The 22,734-nt window shown below is 48.8% G+C and overlaps 1 protein-coding gene across 1 annotated transcript in view; it reads right to left on the reverse strand.

The window, feature by feature from the left end:
- SMC1B (structural maintenance of chromosomes 1B) overlaps positions 1-22,734 on the reverse strand; it is a 941,781-nt gene that overhangs the window by 307,059 nt on the left and 611,988 nt on the right. Inside the window, 1 exon segment of the mRNA XM_029600056.1 lies at positions 21,969-22,122. Coding sequence (XP_029455916.1) covers positions 21,969-22,122 — 154 coding nt within the window.

The raw sequence follows: 22,734 nt of genomic DNA on the forward strand, positions 1-22,734 counted from the left end.
AGGGGGCTCAGCACCAGGTCACAGTATATACAGACCACAAGAACCTTGCAGTACCTGCATCATGCGCAACGCTTAATCACCGGCAGGCCCGTTGATCTCTCTTTTTTACTCAGTTCAAGTTTTTTGCTACGGTACTGGCCAGCCAACAAGAACATTCGAGCCGACGCTCTTTCCCGGTCTTGCACCACTGAGGATGTCCCGGATGTTCCACGTCACATCATCGATCCAGACAAAGTTCTTCCTTCTCCACGTTCACCGTACCACCTGGGAAGACTGTGGTTCACCGTTCCACTTTGTAGAAAGATCCTTCGATGGGCACACGATCCCTGGCTAGCGGGCCACCCAGGTCAAGCCAGAACTCTTTCCTCACGCCAGAGGTTACTACTGTTGGCCGACCATGAAGGATGATGCTCAAGCATATGTGGAGTCGTGCCCCACCTGTGCCCGTCAGAAGCCGCCAATGGGTCGACCCTAGGGTCTCTTGCAGCCACTTCTCACTCCCAGTGAACCATGGACACACACTGCCACTGATTTCATAGTGGATCTTCCTCCTTCCAGCGACAAACACCACCATTTGGGTCACAGTGGACCGGTTTTCAAAAATGGTTCACTTTGTGGCTCAACCTGGCCTCCCTTCAGCCTCGGAGCTGGCGAGACTGTTCATCCGCCACATATTCTGCCTCCACGGACTCCTGAGGCATATATTCTCCGACCGGGGAGTGCAATTTATGGCCAGGTTCTGGAGGGCTTTATATAAAAAATTGACATTGCCTTGGATCTCACGTCGGCCTATCACCCACAGGCCAATGGTCAGACGGAAAGGACAGATCGGACCTTGAATTAGTTTCTCTGGGCATATGTAAATTCACGACAAAATCTCATAATGTTAGGAGTTAGGATTTTTAAGTATGTGGGCTCTTTGGCCGAGGTGAGAGGTTGGTACCGCCCAGGAGGGGAGCCCCCACTGAGCCTCACCAAGTTACTATCTTGGGGTGAGTTTTCCCTCAATTTCTCATCTCTCTGCATCCACCGGGTCTTCACCCTTCCAAGTGGTATATGGACATCAGCCCCTGCCTCCACTTCCTCTACCTCTGACAGTGGCCTCTCCCCCTTGGTGCAAGCCACCGCCCAAGAGTTGCATCAACTTTGGGACGACACTAAACGACTTCTTCAACAAGCTGCCCAGAAGTCCAAGAAATACTATGATACCCATCATCGGGCAGCTCCTCAATTCAGTCCTGGTGATAAATATGTCTTAGTACTCGATTTATTCATCTGAAATTACCTTCAGTCCGCTTTGCTCCCAGACACATTGGGCCATTGCCTGTACTTCATTGTCTGGATCCAGTTACGTACAGCCTTCGCCTGCCCACATCACTCAAGATTCATAAGCCTTCCACGTCTCATTACTTAAGCCTCTCATCCTATCCGAATTTTCAAAAAGCTGGCTGAACCTCAACCTCTGGCATCAGAGGAGGACATCATATATATCAAGTACAGGACGTCCTAGATGTACGAAAGTGAGGAAGACAATGGGAATATCTGATCTCGTGGGAGGGCTTTGGGCCTGAAGAGAATAGCTGGGAGCCTGCAGCCAATATTTTCGATAAAGAACTGATCAATCAGTTTCATACTTCTCACCCAAGAAAATCCAAACCCCCGGGGGGCCCTAAGAAGGGGGGTACTGTTACGCTCCATGGCCGGAGACGGCTGCGACCTCTGTGGCTCACCTCTTTTTTTTTTTACAGCTTTGGCTCTGTTGGGTGAACTTGCGGCCTCTGCCAGCCTCCACCGGCCTTCCAGCCTCCGTTCCTGGACCCACTTGAGCATGGACGCTGCCGACCACCATCTTACCCTCGGGGTTCCCTAGGCGCACACGCTCCCGACCTACTTTAACCACGTCATGGCGGGAACCTTGGGGGCGTCCCCATCAGATGATGTCACTCATCTTTGATATGTAAGCTTGCCAGCCCAGACAGTTGACGACTTGACAATGAGTTCATCTTGCTGAATCTACCTACTCTCGCTTCAGCGCTTGTTCCAGTTTCTGCTTCCGTGGTGTGAGACTACCCGGTACCCGCTCCTCGGGGGCCCTTCCTCGTCTCTCGGCTATCTGCTCCTCGGAGGGCCTTTCACCCGGACTCCTGCCTGCCTCGCTTCCCAAGGCTTTCTACGAAACTACTCGTTGTCTCCTGTTGCTGTGAGTAACCACGCTGTGGACCCACTGCTGTAATATCTACGTTGGGATCCTCTCCGGTGTACCCCGCTCTGCGGACCATTGCCGTGATATCGCCAGAGGAACCCTCGCTGGTGTACCCCGATCTGTAGACCACTACCGTGACCTCCCACCGAGGAACTCTTTTGTGTACAATCTCTATGGACCCCGTGTAACTTCAGTGACTATTGCTCGCAACCCCCCGCTCCTCGGGTGCTTGAGCAATAGTCTGACTCCTGTCCTCGGAGCTGAGTCTGATGTAAGCATCTGTGCTGTCGCTCCATGTGGCCCACCTCCTGGGGTCACCCTCCTCCTTCTCTACCTCTGTTGTATACCATCCCCGCAGCCGAAATCACCGCCTCACGACGGTGAAGCTCAGTGTGGCGCCCCCCACCCGGGCGGTACCACCTCTCACCTCGCCAAAGGGCCCACATACTTACATATCCTAACATTATGAGAGAAGATTGGAACATACATCCAATTAGAAATAGGACACTTGTTCTCAACTGCATTTGTACGGTCTTGAGAACTTATAAATGGCACAATTAATATTGGCATCATCGGAGACAAAGAGAAGATCAAAAGAAGAAGACAACATTTCCACAATCTTGTCTCTCCACCTACCCTGATTAGTCCATCAGGATGATTTGAATTATGTGTCAATGTAGAGATGAAAGACAAGAATTTTGAATTGCACACCTTCATACTATTTTATCCTTAAAGATCCCTAGACAATATTATGAGCCCCTAAGCTACTTATATAGTATAAATTATGTAACCTGTAATTAATAATAAGATAAGGCTTATTTATGTTTTGTTTGGTGAACCCTGAACTCAGGCCCAATTCAAGCTTGGGGTGGCAGCAGGCCAGACAGCTACAGGGACAGTATGAATTCAGAGGCAGGCGGCAGCCAGGGCAATCCAAGGCAGTCCGAGTCGAAAGGGCAGGCGGAAGGCAAGGTAATCCAGAAGCAATCCAATCCAAAGGGGCAGGTGGCAGGCAAGGCAATCCAAAAGACATCTGAATCCCAAGTCCAAAAGGAAAAGGGAATGCTCAGAGGGTAGCACCAGCACAAGCAAGCCTGTGGCTGAGGCAAGAGCTTGTGCTGGGCTGCCAGCCTAAATAGTAGATTTTTCCCATGCTAGGTGTGGGTATGTCTGGAGGGGCGCTTACGTGAGTAGAGAGCGCGGCCGCGTTGCTCTGCATACCATCCACGGTGCATGGCCATGTAGGAGAAGGTCCCGATCACTCCGGCAGCCTGGAGGTACAAGACTGGGTCCTAACAGTACCCCCTCCACAAGGCCCTCTCCTCTGTTTCTGAGGCCTGGGCTTCAGAGGAAACCATAAATGAAATTTGCTAATTTATTGGGGAGCTTGGATGTTCTTGGCTGGTTCCCAGGAGTTCTCTCCTGGGCCATAGTTTTTTCCAAGATATTAAATACTGAAATGTCTGTCCTTTTTTCACTTCTGTGTTTACTGAAGAGATGTTTTCTTCGCTTCGGTGTTTAATGAAGAGGATGTTGGGGATGGGTACCCGTAATGGAGAAGGTTTTCACGGGTAATGATTCAGATGGACTGAATCAAATCCCGGTGAACCTAGAAGATGTGGAAGGTCTGATTGACAAACTGAAGAGTAGTAAATCACCCGGACCGGATGGTATGCACCCCAGAGTTTTGAAGGAACTAAAAAATGAAATTTCAGACCTATTAGTAAAAATTTGTAACTTATCATTAAAATCATCCATTGTACCTGAAGACTGGAGGATAGCAAATGTAACCCCCAATATTTAAAAAGGGCTCCAGGGGCGATCCGGGAAACTACAGACCGGTTAGTCTGACTTCAGTGCTAGGAAAAATAGTGGAAAGTGTTCTAAACATCAAAATCACAGAACATATAGAAAGACATGGTTTAATGGAACAAAGTCAGCATGGCTTTACCCAGGGCAAGTCTTGCCTCACAAATCTGCTTCACTTTTTTGAAGGAGTTAATAAACATGTGGATAAAGGTGAACCGGTAGAATATAGCATACTTGGATTTTCAGAAGCGTTTGACAAAGTTCCTCATGAGAGGCTTCTAGGAAAAGTAAAAAGTCATGGGATAGATGGCGATGTCCTTTCATGGATTGCAAACTGGCTAAAAGACAGGAAACAGAGAGTAGGATTAAATGGACAATTTTCTCAGTGGAAGGGAGTGGACAGTGGAGTGCCTCAGGGATCTGTATTGGGACCCTTACTTTTCAATATATTTATAAATGATCTGGAAAGAAATACGACGAGTGAGATAATCAAATTTGCAGATGACACAAAATTGTTCAGAGTAGTTTAAATCACAAGCAGATTGTGATAAATTGCAGGAAGACCTTGTGAGACTGGAAAATTGGGCATCCAAATGGCAGATGAAATTTAATGTGGATAAGTGCAAGGTGATGCATATAGGGAAAAATAACCCATGCTATAATTACACAATGTGGGTTCCATATTAGGTGCTACAACCCAAGAAAGAGATCTAGGTGTCATAGTGGATAACACATTGAAATCGTCGGTTCAGTGTGCTGCAGCAGTCAAAAAAGCAAACAGAATGTTGGGAATTATTAGAAAGGGAATGGTGAATAAAACGGAAAATTTCATAATGCCTCTGTATCGCTTCATGGTGAGACCACACCTTGAACACTGTGTACAATTCTGGTCGCCGCATCTCAAAAAAGATATAATTGCGATGGAGAAGGTACAGAGAAGGGCTACCAAAATGATAAGGGGAATGGAACAACTCCCCTATGAGGAAAGACTAAAGAGGTTAGGACTTTTCAGCTTGGAGAAGAGACGACTGAGGGGGGATATGATAGAGGTGTTTAAAATCAGGAGAGGTCTAGAACGGGTAGATGTGAATCGGTTATTTACTCTTTCGGATAGTAGAAAGACTAGGGGGCACTCCATGAAGTTAGCATGGGGCACATTTAAAACCAATCGGAGAAAGTTCTTTTTTACTCAATGCACAATTAAAGTCTGGAATTTGTTGCCAGAGGATGTGGTTAGTGCAGTTAGTATAGCTGTGTTTAAAAAAAGATTGGATAAGTTCTTGGAGGAGAAGTCCATTACCTGCTATTAAGTTCACCTAGAGAATAGCCACTGCCATTAGAAATGGTAACATGGAATAGACTTAGTTTTTGGGGTACTTGCCAGGTTCTTGTGGCCTGGATTGGCCACTGTTGGAAGCAGGATGCTGGGCTTGATGGACCCTTGGTCTGACCCAGTATGGCATTTTCTTATGTTCTTATGTTCCTATGTCCAAAACTTCCTCAACTTCATACTGTGTGTCTTCCTCTACTATGATGGATGAAGCTTGCTTAGGTTTTCTAGAAGACCAACATGAGATTGCTGTTTTCAGGAGGGATATATGAAAAACATTGTGAATGCGGAGTGTTAGAGGTAACTGCAATTTATAGGTAACTTCCCCGATCTGTTTATCGACTGGAAAATGCCCCATGAAGTGAGGAGCAAACTTCAAGGAGGGCATCCATAATCTAAGGTTGCGGGTGCTCAACCAGACTAGATCTCCAGGATGGAACTGGGGAGCTGGTCTTCGCTTCCTATCTGCCTGTCTCTTAGCCTTAATTGCTGCCTGCTATAAGAGGGTACGATTATTTTTCCACAATTCCTTCAGGTCTTGGATGACCGAAATTGAAATGACAGGTAACGGTATTCGAGTATGTCATCCAAAGACCAAATAAAAGGGTGAGGATCCGGTGGCCTGCCTACGGTGATTGTTATGACAGATCTCTGCCCAGGGAAGTAGTGAGGACAGCTTGTCTTGTCGTTGGTTTACACAGCAACGCAAGAAGGTTTTAAGAGACTGATTAGTCCGTTCTGCCAGACCATTGGTCTGCGGGGTGGTATGCTGAAGAAAAGTCAAGTTGTATATCAATCTTTTTACATAGATTCTTCCAATATCGTGCTGTGAATTGTACTCCTCTTTCCGAAAGGATATGTTGGGGTAGTCCATCAATTCGGAAGATATGTTGAACGAAGAGCTGGGCTAATTTTGGTGCCGAAGGTAGACTGGGGAAGAGGGACCAAAATGGGCCATTTTAGAAAACCTGTCTATCATGACCCAGATGGTATTATTTCCTTCAGATAAAGACAGATCTGTGATAAAGTCAGTGGCAATGTGAGTCCAAGGTTTGTCAGGTACTGGTAAGGGTTGGAGTACTCCCCAAGGTCTAGTCCAGGGAGTTTTGTGAGCAACGCAAGTGGGACAGGACTCAACGAATCTTTTAGCATCCTGTTCTATTGCGACACCAGCAGTGACAGGCAAGAAGTTCTTTAGTGCGATGGACTCCTGGGTGGGCTGCTAAACGAGACTCATGGGCCCAACATAAAAACTCTCTCCCTCAAACGCTTGGGTACCACAGTCTTCCAAGCAGGACAGGATCACAATCCAGGCAGGGTCAATTATGTGTTGAGGTGGGTCTGGAGTGTCATCAGGAAGAAAACGTCTTGATAGAGCATCCGCTCTGATTCTTTTCGACTAAACGGAAGAGAAGTTTAAAATTAAAACAACTAAAGAATAGAGGCCATCGGGCTTGTCGTGGATTCAGACATTGTGCGTGTGAGAGGTATGTCAAATTCGTATGATCCGTATAGATAGTGATAGTGTATTTTGCGCCCTCAAACAGATGTCGCCACTCCTCTAATGCTAACTTATTAGCCAGGAGTTCCCTATCACCGATGGCATATTTCCTCTCTGCTGGAGAGAATGTTTTTAGAAAAATAGGCACATGTGTCAAAATTCTTTTCCTTTGATTGTTGTAAAAGGATGGCTCCGATGCCCAGGGCAGAGGCTTCTACTTCAATAAAGAAAGGTCTCGTAGGATCTGGGCTTGCAGACACGGGTCCTTTATGAATTCTTCCTTTAATTATTGGAAGGCCTGAGTGGCCTCTGTGTTCCAATTATGAATATCGGCCGCTTTTTTTGTCATTACCGTGATGGGTGCAACTAAGGTTGAGTAAACCGGGAATAAATTGTCGGTAATAGTTCGAGAAACTCAGGAACTGTTGTAAGGCTTTTAATCCTACTGGTTGCGGCCAGTCTAGAATTGCCTTAAGTTTCTCGTGATCCATTTGTAGACCAGCCTGCGAAATAATGTACCCTAAGAAGGGGAGTTCCGTCTTGTGAAACATACATTTCTCTATTTTTGCGAATAGCTTGTTTTCCCGAAGGCATTGGACGACCCGTCGAACATGGAGATGTTGATCCATGGACTTGGAAAATTTAAGAATGTCATCTAGATATGTGAGCGTAGAGAAGGTCCTGGAAAATATTGTTGACCATAGCCTGAAAAACTGCTGGAGCGTTGCATAATCCAAGAGGCATTACCAAGTGATCATACTGCCCATCACGAGTATTAAAGGCTGTCTTCCATTCATCCCCTTCTTGAATTCGTATGAGATTATAGGCTCCTTGAAGATCCAACTTCGTAAAAATATGGGTACATTTAAGTCGATCAAATAATTTGGTAATGAGAAAAATTGGGTATCGATTTTTTCGAGTGATGGCATTTAATTCTCGATAGTCGATACTTGGTCGTAGAGACCCGTCTTTTTTTTTTTTTTTAAACAAAAAAAAACGGCCCTTGCCGGAGATGAAGATGGCTTAATAAACCCCTGGCCAGATTCTCTTGAATGTATTGGCTCATAGCTTCTGTCTTGGGTCCCGAAAGTGCGCAAACTCTTCCTTGGGGAGGAATTCTCCCCATTAAGTAGATCGATACCACAATCACAGTCACGGTGAGGAGGCAATCTCTTCGCTTTCTGTTTGCTGAAGACATCAGTGAAGTCTGCGTATTGATTGAGCAATCCAGGTAGAGTGGATTTCATACAGAAGAGACTGCAAGGGGGAGGTTTTATGGGAAGAAACAGTTCTTATGACATTCAAAACTCCAACTGGCCAATTATAGTGTCTCCCAGTCTCTTCTAGGTCGATGCAGTCTCAACCATGGCAGGCCCAGAATGATCTGATTAACCGAGGAAGGTAAAACATAAAGGTGGATAGTTTATTGGTGCGAAACTCCAGAAGTGATGGCGATGGGCCCATGGATGCATGAAATCCTATCCTTGAGAGGTTGACCAGACACTGAAGAAATGACGAGGGTACTTTTAGTTTTCTGTGGGAATTTGATAGTGTTGGACTAGATTTTCTTCAATGAAATTCCCAGCCGCCCCAGTATGCAGAAAGTCCTGCCAATGGATGGGTTTCTTGGCAATAGAAAGTGCTACAGGAATCAATATTTGCTGAGAGAAAGCTGCATGACCCAGTGAGGCCTCTCCCACCCATCCTAGGTCCGGGAGTTTCCCAGCTTTAGGGGCAGGTTTTAGCATAATGGCCAGTACCAGCACAGTAGAGACACAGGTTTTGTTGTCGTTGCTGCTGTCATTCCTCAGCTGAAATCCGAAATAGGTCAATTTGCATAGGTTCTTTGGAGGTGATAGTTATCTTCTGGGGCTTGGGGGAGGTGAGCGGTCGCTGAATGAAGGCGCCAAGCGCAATCGGACACCGAAGAGTGCTCCTTCTCAGGAATGCTCCTGAAATCAGAGATCTAGATGGATTGCTAAACAGATTAATTCTTCCAGGGATTCTGGTGGGTCTTATCCGGCGAATTCAACTTTTATACCATCCGAGAGGCCCTGTCGAAACATAGCAGTAAGATTCTCCTCCCCTCATCCAAGTTCTGTGGCAAGAGTCCGAAATTGGACTGCGTATTCTCCCACAGTTCTTGAGCCTTGTCGAATCTTAAGTAGCTGTAAGGCTGCTGAAACAGATTGCCCCGATTCATCAAAAACCAGCCGGAAATCCTTAAGGAATTGATCCAGATTATTTAGTAACAGATCGTCACACTCCCAAAGGGGAGAGGCCCATGCCAGGGCTGACCCTTCAAAGAGGGAAAGGATGAATGTGACCTTGGTTTTATCGGTAGGAAATAATGGGGTTGCAGTGAAAAGTCCATCTTGCATTGGTTAATAAGACCACGCAGTGTTTCGGATCACCATTGAAACGTGGAGGAGGCAGGCATAGTACGGCACTGGGAGAAGAGAGCGTCGGGAGTAACAGAGGAGGTGCTACTGCCAAGATGTCCATACGAGCCGCTAATCTCTCCAGTACTCCCACTACCTGGTCCAGAACACCCTGTTGTTGTTGTACTTGTGTGGCGAGTCCTGGGATTGCCTGCTGGGCTGTTAGATCTACCAGATCCATGGCCTCAGCTAACTGTTAGGGTATGTGGACCCAATGGTAGTACAACAGCCTTACCTGCAGTGACCCGGGAGGGAAGATAGCGCTAGCATCCTCAGCGACAAGTCAATGTCCTCAGAGGATAGGGAAATACCTACAGTACCTGAATGTAATCCACTTTGAAGCACTGAAAAAAGTGTGAAAAGCAGAATATAAATAAATTAAAAATAATTAAAAAATCAATACACGGTCGTAGAGACCCATCTTTCTTTTAAAAAAAAAAAAAAAAAATCCTGTCCCAGCTGGAGATGAGGATGGTCTAATAAGCCCTCGGGCTAGATTTTCTTGGATGTACTGATTCATTGCTTCTGTCTCAGGTTCTGAAAGCGCATAAACTTTTCCAAGGGAGGGGGGGAGTTTTCCCTGGAAGGAGATCAATAGAACAATCGTAGACATATTGGGGAGGGGGGGGGGGGGGGCAGCTTCTCGGCCTGCAGTTTACTAAAAACATCCATGAAATCCGTGTATTGATTAGGTAGTCCAGATAAGGTTGATTTCATACAGAAGAAATTACCAGAGGGGGTTTTTATAGAAGTCAAACAATTTTTATGACACTCCGCACCCCAACTGGCTAGTTGTAAGGTCTCCCAATCAATTCTAGGTTGGTGCAGTCTTAACCACGGCAGGCCCAATATAACTTGATTGACTGAAGAGGGTAGCACATCAAGACGGATGGTCTCCTGATGCAAGATTTCCGTAGTCATAGTAATGGGTTCCGATATGCGTGAAATTCTGTCGTTAAGAGGTTGTCCGGAGACTGAGGAAATGATGAGAGGCACTTTTAGTCGTTCAGTGGGAATCTGAAAATTTTGGACTAGTTGTTCCTCAATGAAGTTCTCAGCAGCCCTGGTATCCAAGAAGGCCTGTAAATTGATGGATTTCTGGGCAATAGAAGGAGTCACAGGAATTATTATTTGTTGAGAGGAAGTTGCTGGGCTCAGGGAGGCCTCTCCCACCCATCCTAGGTCCGGAAGTTTCCCTGATTTCAGAGGAAACTACTGTGCCCAGAACCCGCACAGGACAGACATAAATTCTGTTTTTGTTGTCTCTGTTCTCCTCCGCCGAGATACAAAGATGATCTATTTGCATAGGCTCTTCAGATGAACTGGAAGACGCCTGGAATTTAGGGGGAATGAAAGGTCGATGAAAGGAGGGTGCTAAACGTAATGTCTGCTGAAAGGTGCTCTTTTCTTGGGCCCGCTCTTGAAAACAGAAGTCCAAACAGATTGCTAGTCTGATTAAATCCTCCAGGGAATTTGGCGGATCTCAGCCAGCTAGTTCATCTTTTAATTTTTCCAAAAGGCCCTGGCGGAAAATAGTGGTAAGACTTTCTTCACCCCATCTCAATTCTGCTGCAAGGGTACAAAATTGGATGGCATACTCCCCCACAGTCCTTGATCCTTGACGGATTTGAAGCATCTCCGAAGCGGCTGACGCCGAGCATCCTGGTTCATCAAAAACCAAGTGAAATTCTTTCAGGAATTAGTCTAAGTTGTTCAGCAAGCGATCATCTCCCAAAGCGGAGATGCTCATGCCAAAGCTGAGCCTTCCAGGAAAGAAAGGATGAACGTAACTTTGGTCTTGTTGGTGAGGAATAATAGAGGTTGCAAGGAAAAGTACATCTTGCATTGGTTAATGAACCCATGACAATTTCGGATCTCCATTGAAGCGGGGAGGAGGAGGGAGCCGCAGAGCACTGCTGGTGGCTGGAGGGGCTGAGGCATCCATCCGCGCCTCCAATCTTTCCAGGACTCCTGTAACTTGAACCAGAACCCCCTGTTGTTGCTGGACTCAGGTTGCTAGTCCTGGGATGGCCTGCAGCGCTGTCAGATCTACCAGGTCCATGGCCTCAGCTAAACTGATACGGTATGTGGACCCAATGGCAGTGCAACAGCCTTACCTGCAGTGACCCGGGAGGGAAGGTAGCGTTGGCGTACCCGGCAACAAGTTGATGTCCTCAGAGGGAAAGGCACAGGTATAATACCCTAGGGTGGTCATACCCAGAAGGGAGGCAGGCCAGTTCGGGAGCTGAGGGAAGCTTGGGGAGTGAGATGAAGTGTGCCATTTTGGAAAATCTGTCAATGACCACCCAGATGACATGGTTGCTGTTTGACTGGGGTAACTCTATGACAAAGTCGGTTGTTATGTGGGTCCAGTGTTCCTCGGGCATGGGCAAGGGCTGCAGGAGGCCCCAAGGGCGCCCGGGCAAAGGTTTCTGCTGGCACAAGTCGGGCAGGAGTCAACGTAGGCCCAGGGGTCTTGTTCCATCTGTGGGCACCAGTAGTATCGCCATAACAGCTCCAGCATACATGCCCTTCTGGGATGCTCGGCAGTGAGGTAGTTGTAGGCCCATACCAGGACCTTCTGTCGAAGACGGAGGGATACCACCATCTTCCCTTGGGGCACCGTCTGGGTGGTGGTCAGGAGGATCTTTGCAGGGTCGAGAATGTATTGGGGCGAGGCAGGAACATCATCTGTCTCAAAGGCTCTGGACAAGGCATTGGCCCTGGCGTTCTTGGAGGCTGGTCTGTAATGGAGGATGAAGTTAAAGCAGCTGAAAAATAGCGACCAGTGGGCTTGGCAAGGGTTCAACCGTTGAGCTTGACTGAGATACTCAAGGTTCTTATGGTCAGTAAGATCTGTGATGGGAGATGCTGTGCTCCATCAAGCCACTGTTGCCATTCCTCAAAGGCCATTTTGATGGCCAAATGCTCCTTGTCCCCGATGCCGTACTTTTTCTCTGCCGGTGTGAACTTGCACGAGAAGTAGGAGCAGGGCAACAAAGTACCTTTACCGGAGCATTAGTTGAGAACGGCCCCTACAGCTATATCGGAGACATCCACCTCCACCACGAATGGGCATGAAGAGTCCGGGTGTCTGAGTCAAGTCTTTTGGAGGAAGGCCTCTTTAACTCTTTGAAGGGCACAACCACCTCGGGTAGCCAGTGTTTGGTGTTGGCCCCCCTCCTGGTGACAGCAGTGAGGGGCACCACCAGATGCGAGTACTGGGGAATAAAGTGCCTGTAGAAATTGGCGAAGCCAAGTAAGTGTTGTAGGGCGCGTAGCCCCGAGGGTTGGGGCCACTCCCGGATATTGGTGACTTTCTCCGTGTCCATGTGAAAGCCCACTGTGGAGACAATGAACCCCAGGAAGGGGAATGACTCTCGTTCAAATAGGCACTTTTCAACTTGGTGAAGAGCTTGTGCTCGCGCAGGCATTGCAGGACGCGCCTGACCTCCAGGTGGTGTGTCGGCAAGTCCTTGGAGTAGATAAGGACATCATCCAGGTAGACGAAGATGCTAGTATGTAGCATGTCCCGAAAGACCTTGTTCATGAGGTTTTGGAAAACTGCTGGGGAGTTGCATAGGCTGAATTGCATCACCAGGTACTCATAGTGGCCATCTCGAGTGTTGAAGGAGGTTTTCCACTTGTCACTGGCTTGATACATTCAAGTTTATAGGCCCCGCAAAGGTCCAATTTGGTGAATATCTTCATCCCCTGTAGGCAGTCTAGCAGCTCCAGGATGAGTGGAAGCAGGTACCTGTCCCTGCGGGTGATGGCATTTAATCCCCGGTAGTTGATGCAGTCTCAGGGTCCCGTCCTTCTTTGCCACGAAGAAGCAGCTGGCACCCGCGGATGAGGTGGAAGGGCGGATAAAGTCCCTGTTGAGATTCTCCCAGATGTACTGGGACATAGCCTGGGATCTCAGGAAGTGACAGAGGGTACACTCGGACCTGAGGGGGCGTAGAGTCATGAAGGAGATCTATCGCGCAGTCAAACGGACAATGTTCGGGGAGTGTCTCCGCATTATCCTTGGAGAACATGTCTGCGAAGTCCGCATACTGTGTGGGCAGGGCCAAAAGCGTCGTGGCTAGGAGAAGCCTCGGCTGGGGTAGGTCACGGAGGCAGGACGTATGGCAATTGAGGCCCCAGGAAGCCAGCTGCAATGTTTCCCAGTCAATACAGGGAGAATATCTCTGAAGCTAGGGGAGGCCCAAGACCACTGGGTGTATCGCCTTCTCCAAGACAAAAAATGAAATCTCCTCCTCGTGGAGGTTCCCAGTGCGTAGCTTCACAGGGGCGGTCATGTGAGTAATCTGGCCCGGTAGGGGATCCCCCCGGATGGAGATTATCAGAGGTGGTGTTCTGGGCATTACTGGGAGGCCCAGTTGCCTAACCAAATCTGATAGGATAAAGTTCCCTCCAGGTCCAGAGTCGATTAAGGCCTGTGTGAAAAATGAGCCCACGGGATGAATAAGAGTCACGGGAGTGGTGCATTGGGGAGCAGGATTAACGTAGCCTACGGTCATCTCCCCAGTGACGCCTATGCTCTGGAATGTCCCGGCCTCTCGGGGCACTGTGCCAGCATGTATCCTTTGCCAGCGCAGTAGGGGTAAAAGCCTAAGGTCCGGCGCCGCTGTTTTTCCTCTGGGGTGAGGTGGTTCCAACCGAACTGCATGGAGTCCTCTCCCCGGGTCTGGACAGGCACGGCCGGCAGGGACGAAACCAAAGGCTGGTAGAAGGAACATAAGAACATAAGAAAATGCCATACTGGGTCAGACCAAGGGTCCATCAAGCCCAGCATCCTGTTTCCAACAGTGGCCAATCCAGGCCATAAGAACCTGGCAAGTACCCAAAGGAAGGGGCTAGAGGGACGGCCTTACGGCCTGGCTTCAGCTCCCGCAGACGTTGTTGGAGGCGGTGGTCGATATGCCCAGCCAGGTCAATGAAGGCCTCTAAGTCCTCCAGAAGCTCCTGAGCAGCCAGTTCGTCTTTGATTCTTGAGGTCAGGCCCTCCAAGAAAATGCTATGGAGACTGTTCTCACGCCACCCTACTTCCAAGGCTAGGGTGCGGAACTCCATAGCATACTCTGCAAAAGGCACGAGCCCTGACGGAGATGAAGGAGGTCAGAGGGGGCCCATGGACATTTGCCCTGGTTTGTCAAAGACCGGTTTTGAAGGTCTGCATGAAGCGGGGAAGATCCAGAAGCAGGGAGTCCTCGCACTCCCACAAGGGAGACGCCCAGGCTAGGGCCTTGCTGTCCAGGATTGACAGAATAAAGGTGGTCTTGATATGATCATTGGCAAATTGGGCTGGTTGCAAGAAAAAAATGCATGAAGCAATGGTTCAGGAACCCGTGGCACTGTTTTGGGTCTCCTGCATAGCGAGGAGGTGCCGGAAGGTGGAGAGCTGCTTTGGAGACAGGTGCTGCCATGGGCGCGGGAGGAGAGCACCGGGCATCAGCGCTGAGTCCAGGCGATTCGCTAGATGTTCCACCGTGGCAGCTAGGACATCCAGGCACTGTTGCTGTAGCCTCTAAGCCATTCCAGGGATGGCTTGAAGGCCACTCAGATCCTCCTAGTCCATGGTCTCAGCAACCTGTTGCATGTGTGAACCCTTGAGCTGAGATGAGGTAGATGCTGCACCGGGGGAAGGCTCCTAGTGGTCCTCATCGTCGGGAGGCAGGGCAGGCCGAGAAAACCCAACTGGAGCTTCACTTTTACCAGCCCACGTTCCCCGCAGGCTGAGCCCTGCTATTAATTGCATCAGTAGCATGGGATCTTCTTGGTGTTTGGGTAATTGCCAGGTGTTGCGACCGTCGCTGCCTGACGACTCCACTACGCCCACCTTACCTCTTTGGCGACTCCCTCTTTGCTTGATGGAAGATTGGCAGCCGCGGCGTCATCTTGCCGACCTCTTCTGGCGTCCCCGGACCGGCTAGACACCGCACTCCACCATGTTTCCCAGAAGCCTAAGGGCACGAACGCAGCGCGCCCCTGACTCAAGTACCAGCAGTGGCGCGAACCTCAGGGGCGTCCCCCTGAGAGGACGTCATCCTCACGGATACTTAAGGTCTCTGAATTCGCTAACTAATTGAGTTAGCAACAGAAAGGATTCCTAGCTTCCTCCAGGTATCACTGCGGATGGGATTCGCTCTCCACATACCTTGCTACTCTGCCTCCTCGGACTTTACCAGAGGTACCCGCTCCTCGGGGGCCTCGCTCTCTCTCTTGTTTTTCAGTTCACAGTCTGGAACCGGTACTCGATCCGCGAGGGCCCACATTCCCGGACTTGCTATTGAATACCACTTCTGCCAGGAAGTCTTCGCTGCCTACAACACCAGTGAATTACCATCTCTCTCTCAGAGCATTCCCTGGAGCCAGGGTACTCGCTCCTCGAGGGCCTAATTCATTTCCAGCTCCTGGGCTGCTTCTAAGAGACTACTGTGTGAGTGTTACCATCAAGGTTCTGTTCCTGAACTCTGCATACCCTACCTACTCACTATATTCAGTTTCTCTACAGCTCAGTTATCCAGGATCGCAGTTCCAGTATCTGAGGGACTACAGCCCAGCCGGGTGCTTCCAGCTCACTACTGCCACCTCTGGTGGTTCAATATAATGTTTAATAAAAGAACTAGTGTGTATCTGTCTCCAAACTCTGAGCCTGACCGGTGGTCCCTCTTGGTATCTTCCCCCGGGGGCATGGTCATCTGCCACCGGCCCAAGGATCTACCCACAACTATCTCAAACACTAACACCAGGTTCTTGTGGCCTGGTTTGGCCTCTGTTGGAAACAGGATGCTGGGCTTGATGGACCCTTGGTCTGATCCAGCATGGCAATTTCTTATGCTCTTATGTTGGGTGCTGGGGCTGGCAGAAGTCAAGGCAGGCGGCAGACAGATGTAATCAGGAGCAGGCCAAGAACAGGACGGGCAGCAGACAGGCAAAGATGAGGAAATAGGCTGGAGCCTGACTCAACCCAGGTTTCTACTATATGCATTGTCGGACAGCTGTCACCAGGGACATCGTGCCGGTGGGAAATCCGCCCGGGTCTCCCTCAGTTCAGGAAAGAGGATCAGCGAACAACAGGCACTTATCCACTGCTTCATCATAACTTGAATCTCGCTGTGACAGGGCAGCGCTATGAACGAGTCCTCGCCCTTCCTGGGTTTATCTCAGCTCTCTGTCTTACTCAGACGGTAACTGTGCCAACCATCTCCCAGAGCCGCTTAAGGCAAATGCAGAAGGCGACTTTACACATTGGATCCCAAATCTGCCCAACACAGACTACACATTCTAGATCAGAGCAGGACCCGTTGCTAAGGTAAAGTGTTGAAGTCAGGGCCGGTTTTAAATATCTGGCCTGGGTGACGTCATCTCCCAGGGCCACAGTGAAGTGTCACCTTGGGTAAGAATTTAGGGTGAGTGCGGAGTACTGCCCGGTCCTGAAGAAGTTTAGTGTAAGGCGGATAGGAAACTAGGGCCTGTAATTCACTAACTCTGCGAGCTGAAGTGATTGCCAAAAGGAAAATCACTTTCCATGTGAGATATCAAAGTTCACAGGAGCGAAGAGGCTCAAATGTGGTTTCATGAGCCGACCCAAAACCAGGTTAAGGTCCCAAGAAGGGGCCGGAGGGCGCAGTGGAGGCTTGAGGTGAAGCAAGCCTTTCAGAAAACATGTTACAAGGGGTTGTAATGATATGGGTATATCCCAGACATATTTATGGAAGGCGGCTACCGCACTGACATGCATTCCGATGGAAGAAGTTTTTAGACCTGACACTGATAAATGCCAGAGATAGTCCAAAAACTTTGTGATTGGACAGGTAAAGGGGTCAAGGGACTGAGAAGAGCACCATGACGTGAACCTGTTCCATTTGTAAGAGTAAGCTTTTCTCGTGGAAGACTTCCGTGAAGCAATCAAGACATGGGAAACTGGTTCAGAAAGGTTAAGTGGCTGAAGGATTAACCTTTCAACATCCATGCAGTCAGGGGCAAGGCGTGAAGTTTGGGATGGCGGAGGCACCCGTCGTTTTGAGTGATCAGACGCGGGTCCTTTCCCAAGGGAATGTGCTTGCGAATGGAGAGATCCTGCAGTATTGGAAACAACGCTGGGCATGGCCAGTGAGGTGCTAACAGGATCATGGTTCCCTTGCCCTGACGTAACTTCACGAGAGTCTTCGAGAGAAGAAGAAGAGGAGGGAATGCGTAGAGTAGATCGGTTGCCCATGAGAGGGAGAATGCGTTTCTGGGCTGAGAGTGTTTTTTGCGAATGAGAGAGCAGAAGTTCTCTACTTTGCGGTTTTGAGGAGACGCAAAGAGGTCTATCTGAGGATATCCCCATTGTTGGAAGATGGAGTTCGCTATCGAGGGGTTGAGAGACCACTCGTGCGGTTGAAAGATGCGACTCAGCTTGTCTGCCAACACATTGTCTACTCCCGGCAAGTAGGTGGCCCTGAGGTACATCGAATGGGAGAGAGCTTCCGCCCATATCTGTGCAGCTTCCTGACACAGAAGGAAGGAGCCCGTGCCTCCCTGTTTGTTGATGTACCACATGGCCACCTGGTGTCCGTCTGGATCAGGATAACTTGATTTGAGAGGCAATCCTGAAATGCCCTGAGAGCATATCTGATTGCTCGAAGCTCCAGGAAATTTATTTGGTGTTTGGCTTCCTCTGGAGACCAAGATCCTTGTGTCTGCAGATTGGCCACATGGGCTCCCCATCCGAGGTTGGAAGCATCGGTGGTGAGAATTAATTGAGGGTCTGGAGCCTGAAAGGGCAAGCCGTGAAGGAGATTGATCTGATTGCTTTGACTCCATTGAGACCGTAGAGTCCACTGTATGACTCTCATGGCCAAACAGGCCATTGGTGTGACCTGAACTGCGGATGCCATGTATCCCAGGAGGATGAGAAAGTGGCATGCAGTCAAGGAGTGCTGAGACTGCAGAGGGTGTGCAAGAGACACGAGAGTGCGGGCTCGTTGTTGAGGCAGGAAAGCCTTTGCCTGCAAGGTGTCCAAGTCTGCCCCAATGAACAAGGTTTGAGATGGGATTAAGTAGGATTTGTCATAGTTGACGATAAATCCTAATGAAATTAGAGTGTGTAAGGTTAGATTGAGGGATTTATTGAGGGACGACAGAGCAGCTTGCTGAGTGGGAGCCCTGATTAACCAGTCATAGAGATAGGGGTAGATGTGAACACCTTGGGTCCTGAGGAAGGCTGCAACTACTACGAGGCATTTTGTGAAGACTCGTGGCGCAGATGCTAAGCCGAATAGAAGCACTCAGCATTGATAGTGCTTGGGGCCTACTAGAAACCTCAGGTATTTGCGATGAGGTGGAGTTATCGCATTATGAGTGTATGCGTCCTGGAGGTACAGAGAGCAGAGCCAGTCTCCTCTTTGTAGAAGAGGAAGAAGTGAGCCTAAGGTTACCATCTTGAACTTCTCTCGCTGAAGGTACTTGTTGAGGGCCCGTAGGTCCAGAATAGGACGAACGCCTCCCGATGTTTTTGGGGATTAGAAAGTACCGGGAATAGAATCCTAGGCCATGCTGAGAGTAGGGTACGGTTTCTATTGCCTTGGACTGGAGAAGGAAGGAGACCTCTTGATCCAGATGGATGGAGTGATCGGATGTTCTCCACGTCGGTAGAGGTGGGGAGTCCTGTGGCACGGAGAGAAAGTTCAGATGGTAACCCTGAGCAATTATCGCCAGTACCCATTGGTCTGAGGTGATTGAGTGCCATATGTTGTGGAAGTGGCACATTCGACCTCCCACTGGTATGTGAGGCAATGGAAGCTGGCTGCTGCTCTCTAGGTGGAAGTCAAAAACCTGAAGCAGGTCCTGGCTGAGGAGCTGCTTGCAGTTTTTGTTTACGTGTTTGACGAGACTGTGCTTTTTGAAAAGGTCTCGTGGCAAGGGATCTGGTTGGTGGCGGGTAGGACTTCTTCGGGCGGAAGATTGACTTTTTAGAGTCCTTTCGGAAGGGCTGTTTTGAAGAGTAGTCAGAAGGCATCAGAGAGAGCTGTCTTAGGGTCTCATGATGGTCCTTAAGTTCCTCCACCGTCCGTTAAATCTGTTCGCCAAATAGATTATCTTCTACACAGGGCAGGTCGGATAACCTGTCTTGTACCTCAGGGTGAAGGTCAGAAGTCTTAAGCCAGGCTCACCTTCTTGCCGAAAATAGCAGCTGCAGATACCTTTGTAGCAGTGTCAAAGATATCGTAAGATGATCTGTTCTCATGCTTGCCTGCCTCAAAACCCTTGTTTACTAGGGTTTGGAGCTGATCTTGAAATTGCTGAGGCAGGGAGTCTGTCAAGTCTTGTATCTGCTTAAAAACGACCCTGTTATATTGGGTCATATAGAGCTGATAAGCGGCAATTCGGGAGATGAGCATTGATCCTTGGAAGACTCGGCAACCAATGGCATCTAGAAACTTCTGTTCCTTGCCAGGGGGAAAAGAAGTTTGAGGCTTTGACCTCTTTGCTCTCTTCTGTGCCGATTCTCCCACTACAGATTGGTGATCCAATCGTGGTTTCTGAAAGCCCGGAGCTGACTGCACCAAATAGGTAGTGTCAGCTTTTCTGTGGACTGGAGCAATGGAGCCAGGATGTTCCCAGTTCTTCTTCAGGAGATCCAGAAGAACCTGGTGGATAGGGATGGAGGTTATTACTTTGGGGGCATCCAGGAATTAGAGCAACTCCATCATCTGATGCCTGTCATCCTGCTCAGTCTGTAATTGGAAGGGTACCAATTCAGACATTTCCTTCACAAAATTTATAAAGGAAAGTCCTCTGGAGGAGAATGCTTTCTACTTTCAGTGGGTGAAGGTGATGAAGGCAAATCATCGGTGTCCGGTGAGGAATCATCAGTCCAGGTATCATAGGAATCAGCCCCTGCCCCTCTAGGATGTAGAGGGGGACGGGATGGTGGGATACCTGAAGGTCCTGGTCTAGGCTCTGAAGCAATCGAAGGAATAATTGGAGGCACCGATGAAGGCATCGAGGGCATCGATGGATGGCTCGGTGGCACCGACGGACGTATCGGCATCGATGGCTGAAGCAGAACTCCCGAAGGAGGGATGCGAAACGGTGTTTCTCCTCCCAATGACAGAGTGAGCGGGGAGGGCACCGGCGACATCGGTGACCCAGGGTCCATCGGTGGAAAAGCGGCAATGAGTGCTTCCATTCTGGAGAGCAGCGGTGCCAATGCTGCTGGAATCGGGTTGGTGATCGGTTCCGCAATCGGTACCGGTGTCTGTGCCAGAGGAACCTGAAGTCGTTGCATCGCCTTATCGATGGCCTCCTGAACCATCCAGTCCAGTTCTTCTCGGAGACCTGGAGCAAGCAGCCCCCAGCTCCAGAACAGAAGAAGGAGGCAGAGGCATAGCCGGAGGGACCACCGTTAAAGGTGGAGTCGCGGCTCCCGATGCCCTTTCGGGGGAGGGTTGCCTCAGTGACCCGGTCGCTGAAAAGGTCGGTGCCTTTTCTGGATGGGGTTTCTTCGAGGCGGCTCTGACGATGGCGAGGTCGATGATTTCGCTCCCTCGATGGTCCGAGACTTTCTATGCCAATGGCGATGTTTGTCTCTACAATCCCCTCGGTCCTGAGGGGGAGTAGAGGGTGTCGAAGGCCGAGATGTCGTCGATGCCGGTCACCGGCCGGTGGTCCGTGCTGGCGCAAAGTTGATGGTGCCGGTTCTGATGACGTCGATGCAATGGACGGAGTCAGGGTTTGAGCACGGAAGAGAAGTTCCATCTTCTTCATTCTGGCCTTGCAACCTTTTGGTGTCATAAGGGCACATTTGGTGCACGTCAAGACATCGTGCTCTCGTCCAAGACACATTACACAGACTTTATGGGGGTCTGTGATGGACATGGTGCGATTAGAGTCTGGGCACCGACGGAACTCTGACGCCATGGGAAAAAATTGAGCCGCAGTACGGTTGACGGCCAGTAGGCCGCGAGGGCCAAACTTGACGGTAATCGACGGAAACAAGGGTAAAAACTTAACGGAGTACCGCAGCTTGAAAAAGTTAGAGGAGGGACCCCTGTGGGGAAAATTAACTTTTAGTAATTCTGTGAGGAAAATTCCTGTCAGGAATCTCTGCAGAGCTCCTTAACCGCGAGGCTACTACTGTGCAGAAAAAAGAAGACTGAAGGGGGACCCCTGCTGGCTGCAGGGTTAGTGCCATGCTGGGCATGCCCAGTAGGGGCCAGTCAAAGTTCTGGAAATTTTGACAGAAGTGTTCCTTGATTGGGATCCATCCTGTGATGTCACCCATATGTGAGGACTACCATCCTGCTTGTCCTGTGAGAACCAGCAAAGTTCAAGTGAAAGGATACTATATGAATTCCTCTGATGACGACTTTAGAAGATCTTAAATCATTCAATGATCTAGATAATGTTGAATCCACAGTGGATACTAAATAGGAGGAACCACAGAAAGCAGAATCATGCTGTGCTCAAGCGCTCAACATTATCAGTGGATTCAACATTATCTAGATCATTTAAATGATGTAACTGCGTACCCAAAGAATAGTTTAAAGGCCAGTTTTGTGTGTGTGTGTGTATATATATATATATATATAAATTGATCTGTATATGTAAATATATCTACACAAAGAAAGCAGATCTTAATTCACAGGTTCAATCGTTATAATTTTTTCCAAGTATTTATTGAATTACCTCTACTTCACTGATTTCATCCAATGATCCCAGGAGCAGGCTTATCTGCAGATCTTGGACCTTGCATTCCAAAAGTAAATTGTGCCTCTCTAGTCTTTTTTGCTCCAATGTTGTTTCTATGGCTATAGCCTCTTTCTGCATCTTCATCAGTTCTCTTCAAACACAAATGTGAAACCATTAGCATCAAAGTTATATTGACAACATTTTACATAATTTAATTGGCAAAGTTTTCAAGACTCTGACAGGGCGATGCAATATCAAGCGCTCAGGTTAGCACGTCGCTTAACATGCGGTTGGAAGTACATTTTGGACACACTAGACTAATGCCCTATAATACAGGGATTAGCACATCCAAAACGTATGTCCAATCAAGCACGTAGCTAACAGTCCTCATTACATGCAAACTGCATGTAAATAAGGCTGTTAGCTCCTACCCTGCCTTACCAAAAATGGCCACGCTGCCAATGCGCCCATTTTAACACGGCAAATTTAACACCTGCTTGAGAGCTCGTATTAAAGCATGCCCCCCCCCACTCAAGAGCTCAAGAACCCCCCCCCCCCCAAATCCTGTAACTCCTATTAGTATTTTTGCAATACTAAATAGGAGGAATCACAGAAAGCAGAATCATGTTGTGCTCAAGCGCTCAACAACAACAAAAATCCTGCTTTCTGTGGTTCCTCCTATTAGTATTGTCACAATACAGTAGGAGGAACCACAGAAAGCAGCATCCCCAAGTTCTGGCTCGACTGAAGAAGTAAATAAATA

Source organism: Rhinatrema bivittatum, chromosome 4, assembly GCF_901001135.1.
Source record: "Rhinatrema bivittatum chromosome 4, aRhiBiv1.1, whole genome shotgun sequence".
Taxonomy (NCBI): domain Eukaryota; kingdom Metazoa; phylum Chordata; class Amphibia; order Gymnophiona; family Rhinatrematidae; genus Rhinatrema; species Rhinatrema bivittatum.